At 54.0% G+C, this 17,423-nt stretch overlaps 1 protein-coding gene across 2 annotated transcripts in view; it reads left to right on the top strand.

Moving 5' to 3' along the window:
• The window catches only part of TOGARAM2 (TOG array regulator of axonemal microtubules 2), a 57,917-nt gene that overhangs the window by 26,315 nt on the left and 14,179 nt on the right, over positions 1–17,423 (top strand). For both annotated transcript variants that reach the window (XM_047782352.1, XM_047782351.1), the window contains exons 8-17: positions 280–446; positions 3,141–3,285; positions 3,506–3,670; positions 6,998–7,148; positions 7,786–7,891; positions 8,778–9,013; positions 10,850–11,008; positions 14,552–14,669; positions 15,069–15,163; positions 16,609–16,801. In XM_047782352.1, coding sequence (XP_047638308.1) covers positions 280–446; positions 3,141–3,285; positions 3,506–3,670; positions 6,998–7,148; positions 7,786–7,891; positions 8,778–9,013; positions 10,850–11,008; positions 14,552–14,669; positions 15,069–15,163; positions 16,609–16,801 — 1,535 coding nt within the window. The remainder of the gene's footprint in view (positions 1–279; positions 447–3,140; positions 3,286–3,505; positions 3,671–6,997; positions 7,149–7,785; positions 7,892–8,777; positions 9,014–10,849; positions 11,009–14,551; positions 14,670–15,068; positions 15,164–16,608; positions 16,802–17,423) is intronic.

The raw sequence follows: 17,423 nt of genomic DNA, 5'->3' as shown, positions 1-17,423 counted from the left end.
CATCACTGTTGAGTGAATGGGTGGATGGCTGGAAGGGTGAAGGGAGGAGGGCATTGGTCCTCCGGAAGCCTGTTCTATACCCGCCAGGGCTGCTCTGTGGCGTACATTTAACCTGTATCTTTTTCCGGCAAGGAAATATTGGGCAGAAGAACAGGGTGAAGGGCTTAGCAATAAGACGTGACACCAACCACAGGGTCATAGAGCCTCAGTCCCAAAGGGATGGCTGCTGCTCCAGGCTGCCGGGGGTCCTCAGCTCCATTCTTCCTCTTGACTCCTCAGAGCCAAAACCTTTGGTCCCACCTGTCCGGGACAGGTCCACTGTCCCTGAGAAGCCTGCCCTGCCTTCATCTCAGTCTGCTCCTACCCTGACAACCTTCTCCTTCAGCCATGCCAAAGGTGCTCACCCTTTGCTAAAAGAAGAGGACCAGAAGGAGACTGGCAGCAAGGTACCTGGCAAAGGAGGGGAGGAGGAAGTCGGGGTCCCCGTGGACCACCTGTTGAACACAGACGTGTTTCTGAAACACATAAGTGTGGGGCCAGCTTGGGGAAAGCAAGGAAGAGCCCCAAGGCAGCTGCCCTTAGGACTTAAGGCCAGAACCTGCAGACAGGTTTGGGATGAAGGCTAAAGCAAAGAAGGGGAGCAGGGGAGGAGAAGGAGGGAGGTGAGAGGACTAGGTGAAGGTCGAGTGCAGCAGGGAGCGGAGGGGCGGGGATGCAGGAGGAAGGGAGGGCAGCAGATCACACATGGTTCAGAAGGAAGCAGGATGTGGGCGCGAGTGCAGAGGGGCTTAGGTGAACCAAGCTGCGTAATCTGAACCAACACCCAAGATAGCAACCCGGAGCCAGCTGACTCAGAGGCAGATCAGCCAAAGGCTGTGCTTGACAGACTGACAAATACCTTGTGCTGCTAAGGTGACCTTGATCCAGATGATTCACGCAGATTCCAGTCTGGATGAATTTAGCAAATCATGGAGAGTCCCTGTTACGGTCATTCTTTGAGACAGAGATAAAAGAGTATCTTAGACCTTGAAAGCCTGCTGGGTGCATGTACTATGTTAGCATCCAATCCAGTGATGCTGATAAGGTCCGGTCACCACATCCTCCCGCTCCAGTGGGGGTGACAGAGGAGACAAAAGAGGAGTAATTCAGGGCCATGAAACAAACTCAACTGTCCTCCACCTTGGCCACTCACTCCCATGGTCAGACCATAGACCATAGACCTTGGCCCTGCAAGTAACTTTGCCCCCACCATTGTCGCAACCTCAAGCAGCCTGTTTGCTCTCCTGCCGTCTAGCTCAATCCACCTAACGTCCCACCTTCAGCATTGTCCTTCTCCTGCATCGATGATGTGCTCCTTGAAATGGGATCATTTCCACCAGCATCTTAGCTCCCTAGTGCTCCTCCCATCCTAAGAAAGCACAACCAAGCCAAAGCAAAAACACTGCCTCATCTCTCTACCCATCCTCTCCCGAGTCCAGGCCGGTCTGGCTTAGCCCCCACAACCCCACTGAAACGGCCCCCATTGAGGCACCAGTGGGACCACCTTCCACAGGCAGCCCGAGGTCTCAGGGCTCTTCCAACTTGACCTGTCCCAGCCTCATCCTCCTTGAATCCCCCACCAAGGCTGGAGGCGAGGGATGGTTTTTTCTTGCTTCTTGAACGCCATCAAATTTAGCTCCTTCCTGATCCCTCTCTGCTGGCTCCCGACCTCTACCTGCTGGAAGCCCCAGAGCTCAGCCCTCCAGTGTCTTGTCTATGTCTACTGACCCCTGGGACCTGAACTAGTCTGTGGCGCTAAGTACCACCTCTATGCTGAGGACCCCCAAATTTCCCTCTCCAGCCCAGACCTTCCCCCGATCTCCAGCAGCAGTTAAATTATATGACTGTATTTATATCGAACTGATACTCAGTGTCTCCATTTAGATATCAAATTCTATTTCAAATTTACCTTGTCTGGAGCTTATGTGTGGAAGTCTCACTCCCCCCAAACCTCCTTTTCCCAGCATCCCTCTCCAAGAATGGCAGTAAAAGGCAACTCTAGCCTTCCGGCCTCTCTGGCCACAAATCATGGGCCAACCCTGCCTTCTGTCTTTCTCTTTCATCTCACACCTCATCCATCAGCCAAAGCCGCGGGCTCTGCTTTTGAAACATGTCCAGAATCTGGTCGTTCTACTGTCTTTATTCCTGTGATCCTAATCCAAGTACCACCACATGGAAACCCTCAGTTCTAATTTTGCGACTTCTTGTGAGTCTTAAATTCTTTCTTTCTGTCTGTCTTTTTTGCTTTTTAGGGCCGAACTCACAGCATATGGAGGTTCCCAGGCTAGGAGTCAAATTGGAGCTACAGTTGCCAGCCTATACCACAGCCACAGCAATGCAGGATCCGAGCAGCATCTGCAACCTACACTACAGCTCACGGCAACTCCAGATCCCCAACCCACTGAGCGAGGCCAGGGATCGAACCCGCAACCTCATGATTCTTAGTCGGATTTGTTTTCCCTGTGCCATGATGGGAATGCCTTAAATTATTTCAAAATAGAAAGTTATATTAAGAAAACCAACCAATAATACTTAGAGAATGCCCCCAAAGAAGAGTCCAGCCATACCACTCTTCTCAAAACCTCCAGTGGCTTTCTGTGTCCTCCAGAGGAAAAGCCCAAGTTCCCACCACCATGAACTACAGGGCCCAGTGCACTGTGGCTCATGCCCGCCACCTCTGGCCTGTGTCCCACCTCTCCTCTGACTCGGGGTCCTCGGGCCAGTGTCCTCTTTGTGGTTCCCGCCACGCCCAGCGCACTCCAGCCTCAGGCCTCTCCTGGCTTCTTTTGTGTCCCTGCTTCAGTGTCACTGCTTCCGGGAGCACCCTGGGCCTCCCTGCCTGAAACGGAACCCGTCACTCTGTACCACTTACTTCCCTTCTGGCGCACATCGCCTGCCATGAGAGGCTGGTCTCCTTGCTGCCATCTCCCCACCCCACGGGGCTCTTGGGGAGCAAGGCCTTTCACCTTTGGTTTGTTCTCAGAACAGCAGTCGGCACCCCAGAGCCACTCCCATTCCTGAGGACTGCATGCATGAAAGTACAGAGGGCCCAGCTGGGTCCCCAGGGTGATGGGGTTTGCCTTGACCTTGTCCGGATCCAGGTCACCATCTCCAAGTCTGCCCAGGAGAAGATGCGGCTGAAGCAGATGAAGGAGGTGGAGCTGCTCTGGAGGGCCAAGGAGCCAGAGAGGGAGAGGGAGCTCGCTCCCCAGGGCCTGGCCTCCCGGAGGACCTGGACGAAGGAAGGTACTGGGATCTTGGGGAAGCGTCCCCCAAGCCGGGGAGACGTCTTGGCCAACACCTGGGCCAAAAGAGAGGCTGTCCACACCTGCCCCTGTCTCTGTCCTGAGACTGGACAGAGCAACTCGTCTGCTCTCTCATAGCCGCTGATGGGCCCATTTCCAAAGGGGGCCACAGGGGATCAGGCAGGACAGGCTCTGTCCTAGGATTTTCTCTGCCTCCTCAGGCCTCCTTCCCCTCCGGGGCAGTGGGACCCTGTCTGTGCCCACTGGGTTGAGCAGCCCACGCAGAAACAACATGGGTGTCGTCCTGAGGAAGCGGGCCAACCGGGCCTCCCTGCCCAGCATCCCCGTCAGCAAGCAAGAGCCCAGCTTTGCGCGCCATGCATCAGGTGGGGGCCAGTCCGACTGGTGGGGGCACGCTGTCTCGAGATGCTTTGGGGCATTTGGGGCATGCCCTGCGCTGCTCTGCTTCTGGCCTTTGGTCATGTCCTAGTAGGGGGCAGCCTGGGGTGGTCACCTTGCCAGGGAGAGGAACGGTGTCTGAGAATTAAAAAGTGTCTTTGGACATAGGGTTGTTTTTTGTTTTGTTTTTAATTCTATGGCCACCCCAGTGGCATATGGAAATTCCTGGGCCGGGGATCCGACTCCAAGCTGCAGTTACTACCTATGCTGCAGCTGTAGCAACACTGGAACTCTAATCCACTGTGCCAGACTAGGGCACAGTGCCTCCACAGTGACCTGAGCTGCTGCAGTCAGATTTTTTTTCTTTTTAGGGCCACACCTGCGGCATATGGAGGTTCCCAGGCTAGGGGTCAAATTGGAGCTGCAGCTGCCAGCCTGCGCCACAGCCACAACAATGCCAGATCTGAGCCACATCTGCGACCTACACTACAGCTCACGGCAATGCCAGATCCTTAACCCATTGAGTGGGGCCAGGGATCGAACCCATGTCCTAATGGATACTAGTTGGGTTTGTTATCACTGAGCCACAGAGGGAATTCTAATGGGGACACAGGGTGTTGCAACAGGAATTGTGGCTGGCTAGATAGATGTGCCCAGCCTGGGTGACGTGTCTTAGAGGACTCAGCAGTGCAGCGGGGCCACAGATGCTGGGGAACAGGCTCCATGGAAATGCCTGGAAACACTGGGAAGAGGAAAAAAAGTCCTGGGTGTTAGCTTATGAAATGTCAGGGCTGGACCGGGCTGGTTACAGACACGGATCTGGTGACAGACGAGGACTCAAAGGTTCTATGGGAGACTCAGGAAGGTGCCAAGGTGCCAAGGGGGGCCGTGTCCCCATTCCACCAGAGGAGCAGCTATTTCACCTACCCTTTTTGCATGTTAGGCACCCACGTGGGATTTCACTTGTAAAGATTTTGCTACTAAAGTATATTTGAAAGCAACCAACCTGGTTCAGAGTTTCATTAAATGTGGACATTGTTTTTGTTTTGTTTTGTTTTTTGTTTTTGTTTTTGGTCTTTTTGCCTTTTCTAGGGCTGTTCCCATGGCACATGGAGGTTCCCAGGCTAGGGGTCGAATCGGAGCTGTAGGCGCCGGCCTACACCAGAGCCACAGCAGCATGGGATCCGAGCCGCATCTGCAACCTACACCACAGCTCCCAGCCACGCCGGATCCTTAACCCACTGAGCAAGGGCAGGGATCGGATTCGTTAACCACTGCGCCAGGATGGGAACTCTCAAACATGGACGTTGATAATAGAATAGAACATCATTTTCATGCTAGAAATAATACTGACTCACCTCCTTTTTCCAATCTTTTTCTATCCTTTTGATTCCATCAAGTAGAAAGTCTTAATTTGGTGCTAGTCTGTAGAACTGCTCCAAGACTCGTGAAGCTCCTTTCCTTTATTAGAAAAGTTTACATCCTTTTATTGGGTGTCTAGTATACTAGGAACTAGGAAATCATTTGAATTCAATAATAAAAAACAGGGGTATGACTCCAGGGCCATCACTTACTAGGAAGGTCATCTTGGGGTCATGACTTGATCCCACAAATCTTAGTTCCTCCATCGGTAAAGGGGGTTTCATGGGAGGAACAAAGCATCTGCTATTCTGAGCAAAGGATGGGAAATCACAGAAATTGTGATGATAATGATAATAGTAATAGTTGTGAATCTCTTTTCTAAACAAAGAGATCATGCGTTTGGCTCGAGCTATCAGAAGCTGACTCATTTTATGGCTGGAGTTTGTAACATTATTTTACTGTAAATATTTATCATAAGCTATATATGACAAATAATCATTTACCAGTTATGGCAGTGACATAAATTTCCTTTAAAATAAACTTATTTAGGATTTAAAAAGCGGGTTGATTTGAGGAAACGTACCATGTAAATACAAGTAATTAAGAGCTATAGCAAAAAAAGTCATGAAAATGGTAATGAATGGTTGATGCTTGGTATATATCACCCTCTCTAACCTAAGACACTCATTTTATAGACAACACAGCTGAGACCCAGAGACTCAAGTTCGCCCAAGGTCACCTAAGGTGCTGGTGGCCCATAGGGGCTAAGACGCTGGCTAATGAATCTTGATCTAATGGCAAAGCTGAGGAAAAAAAAAAAAAAAATCCGGGAGTGAGGTCTTTTTGTCTTGGTTTTAGCCAAAGGAGTTAACGTTCTTCAACTCAGATGTGCCCAGGCTCTCCTGGATATGCCACAGGGAAAAGCGTATAAGGACGAATCTCTGGCAAAACCTGGGCAGAAAGGGAGTCTCAGCAGTGACAGCTCTGGGTTCCAGTGCGGGCTCCGCTGGTGGAGATGCTAAGGGTGGGGGTCCCTGCCTCTCTGGGCCTCTGGAGCCTCAGCTCTGTGATCCGGGCATGGGACCAGACAGGAGCCTCTACACTTCCTCCTGTTCTTCTGGAATTTTATGATTCCAGCATCTGTCCCCAAGGAAGGAGAGCCCAGAAAACATGATCTAAGTTTTAAAGAACATCCCTGCTTAAGGTCAGTCCCTGCAGGTGTGGCCATGCCTTGACCTCCTGCCTGTTGCCTTTGGACCACTTCCCTGCTTGGGCAGCTTCACCAAAGGATGGGGTGGCAGGGGCGGGGGGTGAAGGAGAAGCCGTAACACAGGCTCCTGGGTGGGGATGAGGTTACAGAGTCACCAGAGTGAGCAGGGGAGTCATTCTTTGACACACTTGCTGGCCTCACCTGCAACCACAGGCAGGGCAGGATTAGGGGTGCCTCACCAGCTCTGTGGCTTGATCACATGGCATCGAGCCACCTATCACAGGCCAGTTTATTTATAACATCAGGTTGGCAGGAGTTCCCGTGGTGGCTCAGTGGGTTAACAATCCATCTAGCATCCATGAGTATCAGGGTTTGATCCCTGACCTCGGTGGGTTGAGGATCTGCCGTGGCTGTGGCTGTGGCGTGGGCTGGTGATTCTGGCTCTGATTTGACCCCTAGCCTGGGAACCTCCATATGCCATGGGCGTGGTCCTAAAAAGATTAAAAAAAAAAATCAGGTTGGCAATGGTAGAGATAGAAACAGGCCACCAAAGGCAGGGGTTCAGTGGTCTCTGTGCCTCCCCCAGGAGTGAAGCCCAGGCCCTGGCTCCCCAGCCCTCATGGGTCCGGGTCCCTTCCCCCCCGCACACCCCTCCCCCCTAAGGTGGGCTGGGCACTGCACTGCGGGCCAGGCCTTGGTCCTCCTGGGGAATGCCTGCTTCTCTCCCTCTCTGTGAGTGCAGCTCAGTCCTTACCTGCGGTGCTCACCTTGGGGTCTCCTGAGTGGGAAGAAGAGGAGGAGACGGATCTTCGAGCTTTCAAGGAGTTGAGGCCTTTCTCGAACCCAGAGCTGGGGCTGGTAGATGCCCTCCAGTGCCTGGACAGCAGCGACTGGTGAGGAAGCCCTGCCTGCGTGCACGCCTGCGCCGTCTGCCTCCCCACTGCAGGCCCCGGCCCCGAGGAGGAGGACCGTGGGGGGTGTGTGTGTGTGTGTGTGTGTGGGTGGCTACCCGGGTGTGCCCTGGGCCTTCCAACAGCCCTGTGTGCTGCTCTGTAGTGCACCACAGCCAGGCCTGGAAAGTCTGATGAGACTCTGCAGAGCTTCCCTGGGGCTCAAGAAAGGTCACAGCCCTTGGTTTCTCTAAGTCAAGCTCATTCTGCCCCAGTGCTCCTCCCACTGAGGCTTAGCCCTGAGTAGGGCGATGGCCTGGGGTCCAGAACATTTGCGGGAAGGCCTCTCTGTCTTCGAATCTCATGTTCAAGTGCCTTCTCTTGAAGGTGCTGGCTTTGCGTCTGGGTCCTGGGGGTGGGCTTTCATCCTGGGTGGGGGTGAGCCGTAGGCCCCGTAAAATGGCTTGTACTGGACTGTTCGGATTTCAGCCCGGGTGTCACGCCAGGACGCCCTGCCACTGAGGCCGTGGAATCCCTCCCCGCCGTGGAGGGGATGGTGGTGACGTAGGCAGCCTGGCCTGCCGTGGGAGGGGGCTCCTCCCTCCCCCCTGCCTGTAACAGGCCTGGACTTGCTTCTCAGGCAGATGAAGGAGAAGGGCCTGGTGAGCATCCAGCGCCTGGCGGCCTGTCACTCGGAGGTCCTCGCCGGGAGGCTGCATGACGTGTCCTTGGCCGTGACTGGGGAGGTGAGGCCTCCTGTGTCCTGTGTACCCTGCCCGACCCCCAGCAGGTCCCCCTCCCCTGTGCTGCTGCTCAGCGTGGGCCACGCAGCAGCGACAGAGGGCCCATGGCTCCTGGAACATGAGCATCCCCGGCCTATTTCTCAGCTCCCAGCCAGCCACCCATTTCTCAGGTTGGAAAACTGAGGCCTGCAGTCTCCTTATTTCTAATCTCTGAGCATTGAAACAATCAGAATCCTCCGTGCCCGTTTATCATGGCCTGCATTGTCCTCTGTACTCAGAATGCCTGTGGAGGGATGGAGCGTTCTGGGCCAGATCTCCAACTTCTGGGCAGCGGTAACATTTCCCAAACCCCTTCTCTGCGGGGCCGGGGCTTGGCCTAGGCTGGGCTCCAGGCTGGGCTCCTGGCCAGGCTCCGAGGAGTAATAAGAAGCATCTTAGGAGTTCCCGTCATGGCTCAGTGGTTAACGAATCCGACTAGGAGCCATGAGGTTGTGGATTCAATCCCTGGCCTTGCTCAGTGGGTTAAGGATTTGGCGTGGCCGTGAGCTGTGGTGTAGGTCATAGATGCGGCTCAGATCCTGTGTTGCTGTGGCTCTGGCTAGGCCAGTGGCTACAGCTCCGATTGGACCCCTAGCCTGCAAACCTCCATATGTCACGGGAGCGGCCGAAGAAATGGCAAAAAGACAAAAAAAAAAAAAAAAAAGGAAGAAGAAGCATCTTATCACAAGTGGAGGCAGCGCCCCCTGCCTTGGGTATAGACTGTTCCAGGCGAGGGCCTTGTGAAGATGACACTGAACATGAATTGAAGTGCTTTCCATGCCCTGCCTGGGCAGGAGCCCTTGGCCCAGCCCAGGCAGTCCTGCAGGGTCCCCTCCCGTCTCTCCCCAAGGTCACCAACCTCCGCTCCAAGGTGTCCCGCTTGGCCATCAGCACCCTGGGAGGCCTCTTCCGGGCCTTGAAGAAGAATATGGACCAGGAGGCTGAGGAGATCACCCGCTGCCTGCTCCAGAAGATGGGGAACACCAGCGAGTTCATCCAGAGAGCGGCCAACCGGTCCCTGGGGGCCATGGTGGAGCACGTGACCCCAGCCCGTGCCCTGGTGGCCCTGACCTCGGCGGGCATCTAGTACGTGGAGGCAGGCGGGTTGTCTGAGGGGTGGGGGTGGCCTGGGAAGGTGAGGCCGAGAGAGAGGCCCTGAGGTGGGAGAGGAGCAGGGAGATGGAGCAGGTGCCTCGTGCATTCACCTGGGGGAGGCGGCCCCTGCTCTCCCCGGGGGCTTCTCTCCCGCCCCTCCTGGGCCAGGCTGGGCATGATGAGGGGAGATAGGGCAGCCCTGGTCCCCAGCTGGGAAGGGAGAGGAGCTGAGGTTCTGCTCAATCCTGGGAAGCCTACAGGGCCATGGTCGCGTCCCGGGAGGCAGGGCAGCAGAGCAGCCTTCGGCTTGTGCCCAGGGAGCCGCTTTCCCCCTCCCCCAGGGAAGGGGTCCCCCTTTCTGATGAAATCTGGGCCATCAGGAGAACAAGGCACACAGTCTCCAACTCCAGCTGGTACCCCTCGGCCTTCTGGGGAGGAGGAAGGGGCCAGCTGCTCTTGGATCCTTTCTGCAGCCCGATTTGCGTTTCCTTAACGGAAAAGCCAAAATCAAGAGCAAAAGCAGAAGCATTTCCCAAGCCCCTCCTCCCACAGGGTGAAAGAACTGCCAGTCACGACGCTGACGCTTACACAGGACCCAGGGTGTGTTGTCGCAGCCAAGGGGCCTTTGCCAGTGGGTTTCAGAGCCAGGTTGTGTGGGTTCACATCCCGGACTGTTACTTCACTTCCCCATGCCTCGCTCTCCTCATCTGTAAAATGGGGATCCTAAGAAAACGGTGAGGAGTAAAGGAGCTGATTCATGAGCGAGCACGCAGAGCAGAGCCGGCCCCCCTAACGCTGCTCAAGTGCCTACTGTGGCTCTTGCTAACTCGGGAGAAATGACCTACCCTTTTCTCTGGCTTCTTCCCCAAGCCTCTGCTTCCTCACCCACAGGACGATGACCACAGTGGTAGCTGAGGGAGGTGAGGAGACACTGAGTCAAAGGCATGTAGCGCGGCGCCTGGCAGGGAGGTGCCTCAACACACTGAGGCAGTGATTTGTGGCAGCAAGAACCAGGGGAGCCTGGACCAGGGCTGTGCATTCGAATTCCCTGGGGTCGTGCTACACTGCAGGTTCAGGTTCAGGTTTAGATGCTCATGGTGCTGGTCCCTGGACCATGCAGCGTAGGGAGAGCCCAAGCCTTCCTCTGTGTTCTACGGGGCTGGCATCCAGGGGGAGAAAGGGGCTGGAGTCACCTAATGGACTGTGGGCACATTGAATTCACATTGAATAAGGTGAAAAAGAGAGAGGTGGCATCCAGATGGGTTCCTCCTTGGAGACTTTGGGTTTTCCCCTGAAATCACCCTCTACTCTTCTCGGTTCAGCTCAACAAATGTGCAATAACTCCCATGCAGTGCCGAGATTGGTGTGTGCCTGGTACTGGGGATTCCCAAGAGGGGAGACTGGGTGCCACAGGGTGCCTCTGTACTTTCCAGGGGACAAGGACTGTGCCACCCCAGGGAGCACTATTTCTGCCGGGGTTGGGAGTGGTGCTCAGAAGGCAGAGGTAGAATATTCTAGGTGGAGAAAAGGTGGGGAGTGCGTTTAGGCAAAGGTGGAACACGAGCTCAGGAGGGCACAGGGTCGGTGGGCACGTGGTGCATCTGGAGACATCATCTGTGCCTTCTATCCTGCCGACATCCTTAGTTCCAGGGTCAGGAGTGGTCTCTTCTTTCCTTGAAGATTCCCCATAACCCGCGCAGGACAGAATTTGGAGCCCATTGCGGCGTGAGACATGGAGGCACAGCTGTAGGTCCATGTGTGCCAGTGTGGGGAGCCCCACACCCTCTCCTTGGCTGAGCCCTTGCCCATGACTGTGTTTCCTTTCAGCCACCGAAACCCTTTAGTCCGGAAGTGCACTGCCGAGCACCTCTCGGTCGTCCTGGAGCAGATAGGTGCTGAGAAGCTTCTCTCAGGCACCAGAGACAGCACAGACATGCTGGTGCACAACCTGGTGAGGCTGGCCCAGGACTCGAACCAGGACACCAGGTAATGCAGGGCCATGGGCCAGGGACGGCTGACCTGGCCAGCCCAGGGCGGATCAGGCAGCCAGCCAGCCCTGAGGCCTGGCCCATGCCAGGGCGCACCCTGGAGGGCTCTGATGCATGCGTTCCTCCCAGCCTCCCCAGGCAGCAGCGCTGCACCTCACGTCCTCGTAAATGCCTCCCGGCAGACCCCAGGAGGGTGTCTTTGGGAATTTGTCCAGAGCAGAAGTGAGGTCAGGGCCCGGTGCACGTAGGCAGCCCATGCATTTCGGGGAGCCTTCCTGCGTGCCATGCCCCTCTGCTCCCTCCTGCAGCGCCGAGGCGCCTGCATGCTTGAAACCTTGCAACTTCTGGATTTCTCATTTTGTCTAATGGATAGAAGTGCTGGCTCGTCGTTGTTTCAGAGAACTCCTCCCACTTCCTGGTGGTTAACACGTTTGAGTTTGAGTGCTTCTTTACAGGTTTGCTAGCTTTTGATTTAAAAAAAGAAAAAAAAGTCTCTCTGAACACTCACTGGAGGAGTGATAGTGGCGGAGAGGGACTAGGATGGAGGAGGGACGCCGGGCAGGTGGCGACCCAGGAGTCCGGGCGAGAGGTGCTGGAGGCTGGCAGCAGCGGGGGAGGGGATGGATTGGGTCTATTTTGAAGGCAGAGCCAATAGCAGGTGGGTGGTGAGGACTTCAAAGGGGAATCAAAGATGATGCTTAGGTTTTTAAACTGAACGACTGGGAGAATGGTGGTACCATTTACGGAAAGGAGGAATACCGTCAGGGAAGTAGGTTCGGGTTGGTTTGTTCTTCGTGGGTGGGGCATGGGCATCAAGATCTAGTCTCTCTCCAGATCTAAACCCCTCTCCGTTCTGACCTCTCTCTCACACTGGATGGTACTGAATGCCCTTCCTTCTTCTTCGAACCCTATGCTCTGGTTTCCATGGCCCCACGCCCCTTGGTTCTCCCTGCCCCTCTGTGACTCTCTCCCCGTCCGCCCCCCCCCCCCCGGATGCCATAGCTGCAGAGGGGTCTTCAGTCCTTGTCCCCCTCTTGCATCTTTTTCTGCGTGGTGCCATCCCCTCCTGCGGCTCCAGGCACAACAATTCCTATGCTTCCCCGTGAATCCCGCCAGGCCAGCCCTTCCTTGAACGTCTGTCCCATCTCTGTGATGCCTCCTTAGGACCCCTCAATGGGATGTCCCCTGTCATCCTTAGTGCAGACTGTCCCTAGATGGACTCATTGCCTTCTCCCCAAACCTGCTTTCGTTCTGTGAGCCCTGTCTTGTTAAAAGTCACTATTTTTTACTAAGTCATCTAAGATGCAAAATGGAAGATTCCATATTTCATTGATTCTAACACATCCCCCCTTCTTATTTATTTATTTATTTACTTTTCTGGGGCTGCACCTGTGGTATATGGAAGTTCCCAGGCTAGGGGTTGAATTGGAGCTGAAGCTGCCGGCCTACACCACAGCTACAGCCACAGCAACATGGGATCCCAGCCGCATTTGTGACCTACACCACAGCTCATAGCAACTCTGGATCCTTAACCCACTGAGTGAGGTCAGGGATTGAACCTGCATCCTCGTGGATACTGTTAGGCTTGTAACCCACTGAGCCACAATGGGAACTCCCTCCCCCACATTTTAATATCTTAGAATCCTAGGCATCTCACAGTTGTTGTTGGCCAGGGAGCAATTATGACTTGGGTTTTGCTACCTATATAGTCACAAACTTGGATAATAATCAGATTTGTTTCTGCTGTGCCAACAAAGGGACTCCATAGTCACAAACTCGATCCTTGCTGCTCATTGTATTAACCTTTGAATTACAGTTTACCTTGTAAGAATTATACCATCAGGCCTTCTTTGCTGGTTAGCCTTTTATCTTAAGAAGTCACCTTGGAGGAGTTCCCATTGCGACTCAGCAGAAATGAATCTGACTAGCATCCCTGAGGACCGAGGTTTGATCCTTGGCCTCATTCGGTGGGTTAAGGATCCGGCTTTGCTGTGAGCTGTGCTGTAGGTCACAGATGTGGCTTGGATCTGGCATTGCTGTGGCTCTGGTGTAGGCCGGTGGCTACAGCTCCCATTCGACCTCTAGCCTGGGAACCTCCATATGCTACAGGTGCGGCCCTAAAAAGACAAAAAAAAAAAAAGGTCGCCGTGGAGAATTGTTGAGTTTCATCACTGTTTAAAATGTCTTAGAAATATTCCACTATTATTTGGCATTGAAATTAAGAGTGATTGTATATGAGAAGAGGCATGGAAATAGAGTGATAGGGTATCACTTAGATGTTAATGCAAACATTCCTCATTGAAGAAATGACAAAACCCCACAGGTTCTTACAGGGCACCCCTCAGGTTCTTTGCCCGACCTAAGCAAGGAAGGACACTCCCCAAGAAGGTGTTACTTCCGCCTCTGAGGTAGCGTGCAAAGGGCTGGCCTGCCCACACGGGGCCATGTCATCCAAGGCGGCAGAAATCACCAGGGTCGCCTTTTTCTGTGTTTCCTTAGTGGAAAACAAATTAATGGTGCATTTCACAATGAGTGAGTGGAGTTTGAGGTTGAGTGAAATACGGTAATTCTAGATGCCTCAAGTTCCACCTCCAATCAGCTACCTGCTGTTTCATTTTCCTTGGCAGCGCTTGAATCTGATCCTCCCCACCCTCCCACCTCATGTCGGGCCTTCAGCATCTCTTGTCTGGACTCCTAATACATCTCACAGCCCCCCAGCCTTTTCCCAAAGATCCATCCTCCACTGCCCGAGACATTTTGACCAAAATGCGAATCTGATCATTCCTCAGCTTCCCACTCCCTGCAGGCTAGAACCCAACTCCTTGACATCTCCCTAAATTGGACCCTACCTTCTTCTCCAGTCTGTTCTCGTTCTGGGTCTAGTCCCTGCCTGCTATTCTCTCAACCAGACACCTGCACATCTCCCAGACTGTTTAATGGACCCTGGAATGTCTGCCCTCCTCTCCTTACTCCTTAATCCCATCCTGCTTGTGAACTCCTACTCATCTGTTGAATCCCAACCCAAGGTCACCTCTTCAGTGAAGCCTTCCTTGCTTCCTTCCCCTGCCCACCACTGTTTATCATGTAGAGTTGACCACTCCTTTTTATACTGCCCTGCTGCACCCTTCCTCAGACTTCTAAATGTCTCATGCTAGAAAAAAGTTAAGTACATTTTGGTATAGCTACCCCACAGAATATTATTTAGCCATGAAAAAGGATGACATGAGAAGATGATTAATGATAAAATGAAAAAATCGGGGTAAAAGTTATATATACATTCTGGTATCAACTAAAATGTATAAACATGAAAAAAGACTATGAAATATGTAAAAATTTAATAATGAAACCTTTCGGTAATGGGGTCATGATTGATGTTTCTTCTTTTATGAATCTAGTTTTTAACGGGGTGGGGATTACTGTCATCATTAGAAGAAGTATTTAAAGTTCTCTTACTCTAATTAGAAAAAATGTGTAAAGCTATAAATCAAATTTATGTTACATTTCTGTAGCGGTTTTTATCTTGCTCCTTCTCCGGTGGCAGGTTTTATGGCCGGAAGATGGTGAATATCTTGATGTCCAACACAAAGTTTGATGCGTTCCTGAAGCAGTCCCTCCCTTCGCATGACCTGCGGAAGGTCATGACAGCCATTAAGCAGCGGGTGAGTCGGTGGCACGGTGTGAGCTGGTCTGGGGTGGCGACCAGGGCTGAGCCTGGCAGCCTGCAGCCCTCACAACCATCAGGGGAGTGGGGAGTCCACTCTGGAGGCTTTAATTTCATCCACGGCTCCTGACAGGTGGAATTTCCTTTTTGGTGCTGGAACCCAGTTCTGCCTTCCACTGCCTGTGTCCCTTGAGGCTCCCTGGTTCCCTTTACCTTCATCTTTTAAGTGGGGATCTTGACCCCTGGCCTGACTCCCAGTGTTCTGGAAGGCTCCACTGTGCCCTCCGAAGCTCCCCCAGGTGGAAGGGGTTATTGCTCTTGTGACAGTCTAGATGAGCGTGTCTGGCAGTCCCCCCCTCCCCCACCTTTGGCTCATGTTCTGTGTGTATTTTTCAAGGGAATAGAAGATATTGATGAACTTGCATCTGCCAAAGGCCGCAAGGTATCGCGGAGCTTGCTGGTGTGTGAGAACGGGCTGCCCACCGAGGACGGGTACCGTAGCTCTGGTCTCTCTGGGGCTCCACGTCCAAGACCGCTAATGGCAGCCTGCTGCTTGACCCAGGCCCGACGTGCCTCTGGGAGGGGGCTGTGCATCTGGGCTACCACTGAGCCCCAGTCGGGTCGGCAGGATTCCCAGGGGATTTATAGGATGGGCTCCCCCATCCAAATATTGGGGAGAGCAAATCCCGGCTCGGGAGCCTCTGCTGGTGGAAGTGGGCTCTTGCCATCTTGGCCGTGTCGGTGCAGTTCCACTGGTGTAAGTGGGACGGGCCAGGCTCTGGGAGAGCTGAGTCATTCACTCAGCAGAGCCTTTCCCACCAGGGGAGACTAATCTAGAGGCAGAGGTGGAAGGAATGGGCCAAGGGGTGAAAGGGTGGGTGTTAGGAGGATCTCGAGACCCCAAAGGAATCTGACAGCCACTCCTGTGCCTAAAACTCAGACCCCTTCTGCCATGTCCCAGGAGGACCACGTCTGGACTCCTTGGCTGGCCTTCCGGTGAAGCCCCCTGCCCACCTCTTCTAGGGCAACTTCCTGCTCTCTGTCCCACGTGTGCTTTCTCTGCCAGACCACAGGAGCTCACTCATCTCCTGGCCCTCAGCCTTCTCCCTCCCGTGCCCTTGCTTGCACGGTGCCATCTGCCCCTGGAACACATTTATTCTATAAGATTTGACTCACCTGTCCCCTTCTCTCAGAAGGTCTCTCCGCCCCTCTGCCCCCATGTGCCCTGTTCTTCAGCCCTCTCTCTCCCATTGGTCTGTGAGCTCCCTGGCGCAAACAGCGCATCTCTCATCTCATTGTTCCCAACATCCAGCCTAGTTCTTGGCACTCGGTAGGCAGAGAGTGTGGAATGTAGGGATGGAGGTCGGAATGAATGGTGTTGGGCTCTGCGGGGTGGGACCCGGTATAGGGCTCAGAGACCCAGGCTCTGAGTTGGCGGTGGGGTGGGAGTTTTGTATGCCTGCAGGATCGGGCCAGGGAAATATGATGGGCATGTGATCCCGGGGTAAGACAACAGGGCTTCTTAGCATTCCCTAGTCACTGGAGGGGTGTGAGCAGAGCCTTGACAGCCAGGAGTCAGGATACAGGCTCCTGGCAAGACCTTCTCCCACTCTTAGATTAAATGTGCTCCAGTCTTCCTTTCATGGATTTCCAACCCTGCACTCTGAGCTCCCTCACCCCATTCTTAAGGTATCTCCTTAAAAGAGAAAAAAAGGTGGGAAGAGAGAGCCCTGCCCCCCTGACAAGGGGATGGAGCTCTAGGCAAGCAGTTGTTGCTCCCTGAGGAAAAGGCGTTTCCAGAGTGTCCCCAGGCAGCAAGTAGAGGGGAAGCTGGGGGTGGACTAAGCTGCAGGTGAAGCTCTTGCTTCAGCCCCACCTCTCTGGGGGTTGTGTTCACTCCCCCGGGGCTGCCCAGGTCAGACACTCCTTCCATGTAGGCTCAGCTCCAATGGCCCACGGCTGGCGGGGCTGCGCTCCTCCACGCGGGGTGGCTTGGAGACTGTGGAGCAGCTGCGGGAGCTGACGCGGCTGCTGGAGGCCAAGGAGTACCAGTCTCGGATGGAAGGCGTGGGGCGGCTCCTTGAGCATTGCAAGGCCAAGCCAGAGCTCATCACCGCCAACCTGGTCCAGGTGCGTGCTGCCCCCACCCTGCCCTCTCGCTCTCCTGTGGGTGCAAAGTCAATTTGGAAGACAAGGCTGGAGATTGTACTAGACCCTTCAGGGTAAAGGGAGCCAGCCAGACACTTGCTATCCAGTTGTCATGGTGATGCCATAAGACTATCTGGAAGTGGCCGAGAGGGCAAGGGCCGTGTCTCCCGCTGGCAGTCTTGGCACAACTCAGATGTCCTGGGCATCTTTCATCCTTCTAGCGGATTTCCAGGGAGGAGGGCAGAGGCAGAGGATGCCGTGGCTGAGGGCTGCTCCTGAGCTAGCTATGCACATGAGGTGTGGGGGACACAAGGTGCGGTTGGCCAGGGGACTGTGCCCAGATGGCTGGACAGGTGGGTCTGGAGTAGGCCCAAGCCCTTTCACAGACTAGACATGAGGGCAGGTGCCTGCCTCTTCCAGGATTGAGGCTGCTGACGGTCAAGCCACATAGCAGAGTAGTTAAGACACAGGTTTAAATATTCTTACCAGCTGTGTGGTAAGGGCAAATCATTTAACCTCTCAGCCTCAGTTTTTGTTCTGCTTTTCTTTTTTTTGTCTTTTTAGGGCTGTACCCTCGGCATATGGAAGCTCCCAGGCTAGGGGT

The sequence above is a fragment of the Phacochoerus africanus genome, chromosome 5 (genome assembly GCF_016906955.1).
Source record: "Phacochoerus africanus isolate WHEZ1 chromosome 5, ROS_Pafr_v1, whole genome shotgun sequence".
NCBI classification, from domain to species: domain Eukaryota; kingdom Metazoa; phylum Chordata; class Mammalia; order Artiodactyla; family Suidae; genus Phacochoerus; species Phacochoerus africanus.
The sequence above is the reverse complement of the archived record's forward strand: the minus strand, read 5'-3'. Positions and strand labels throughout refer to the sequence as shown.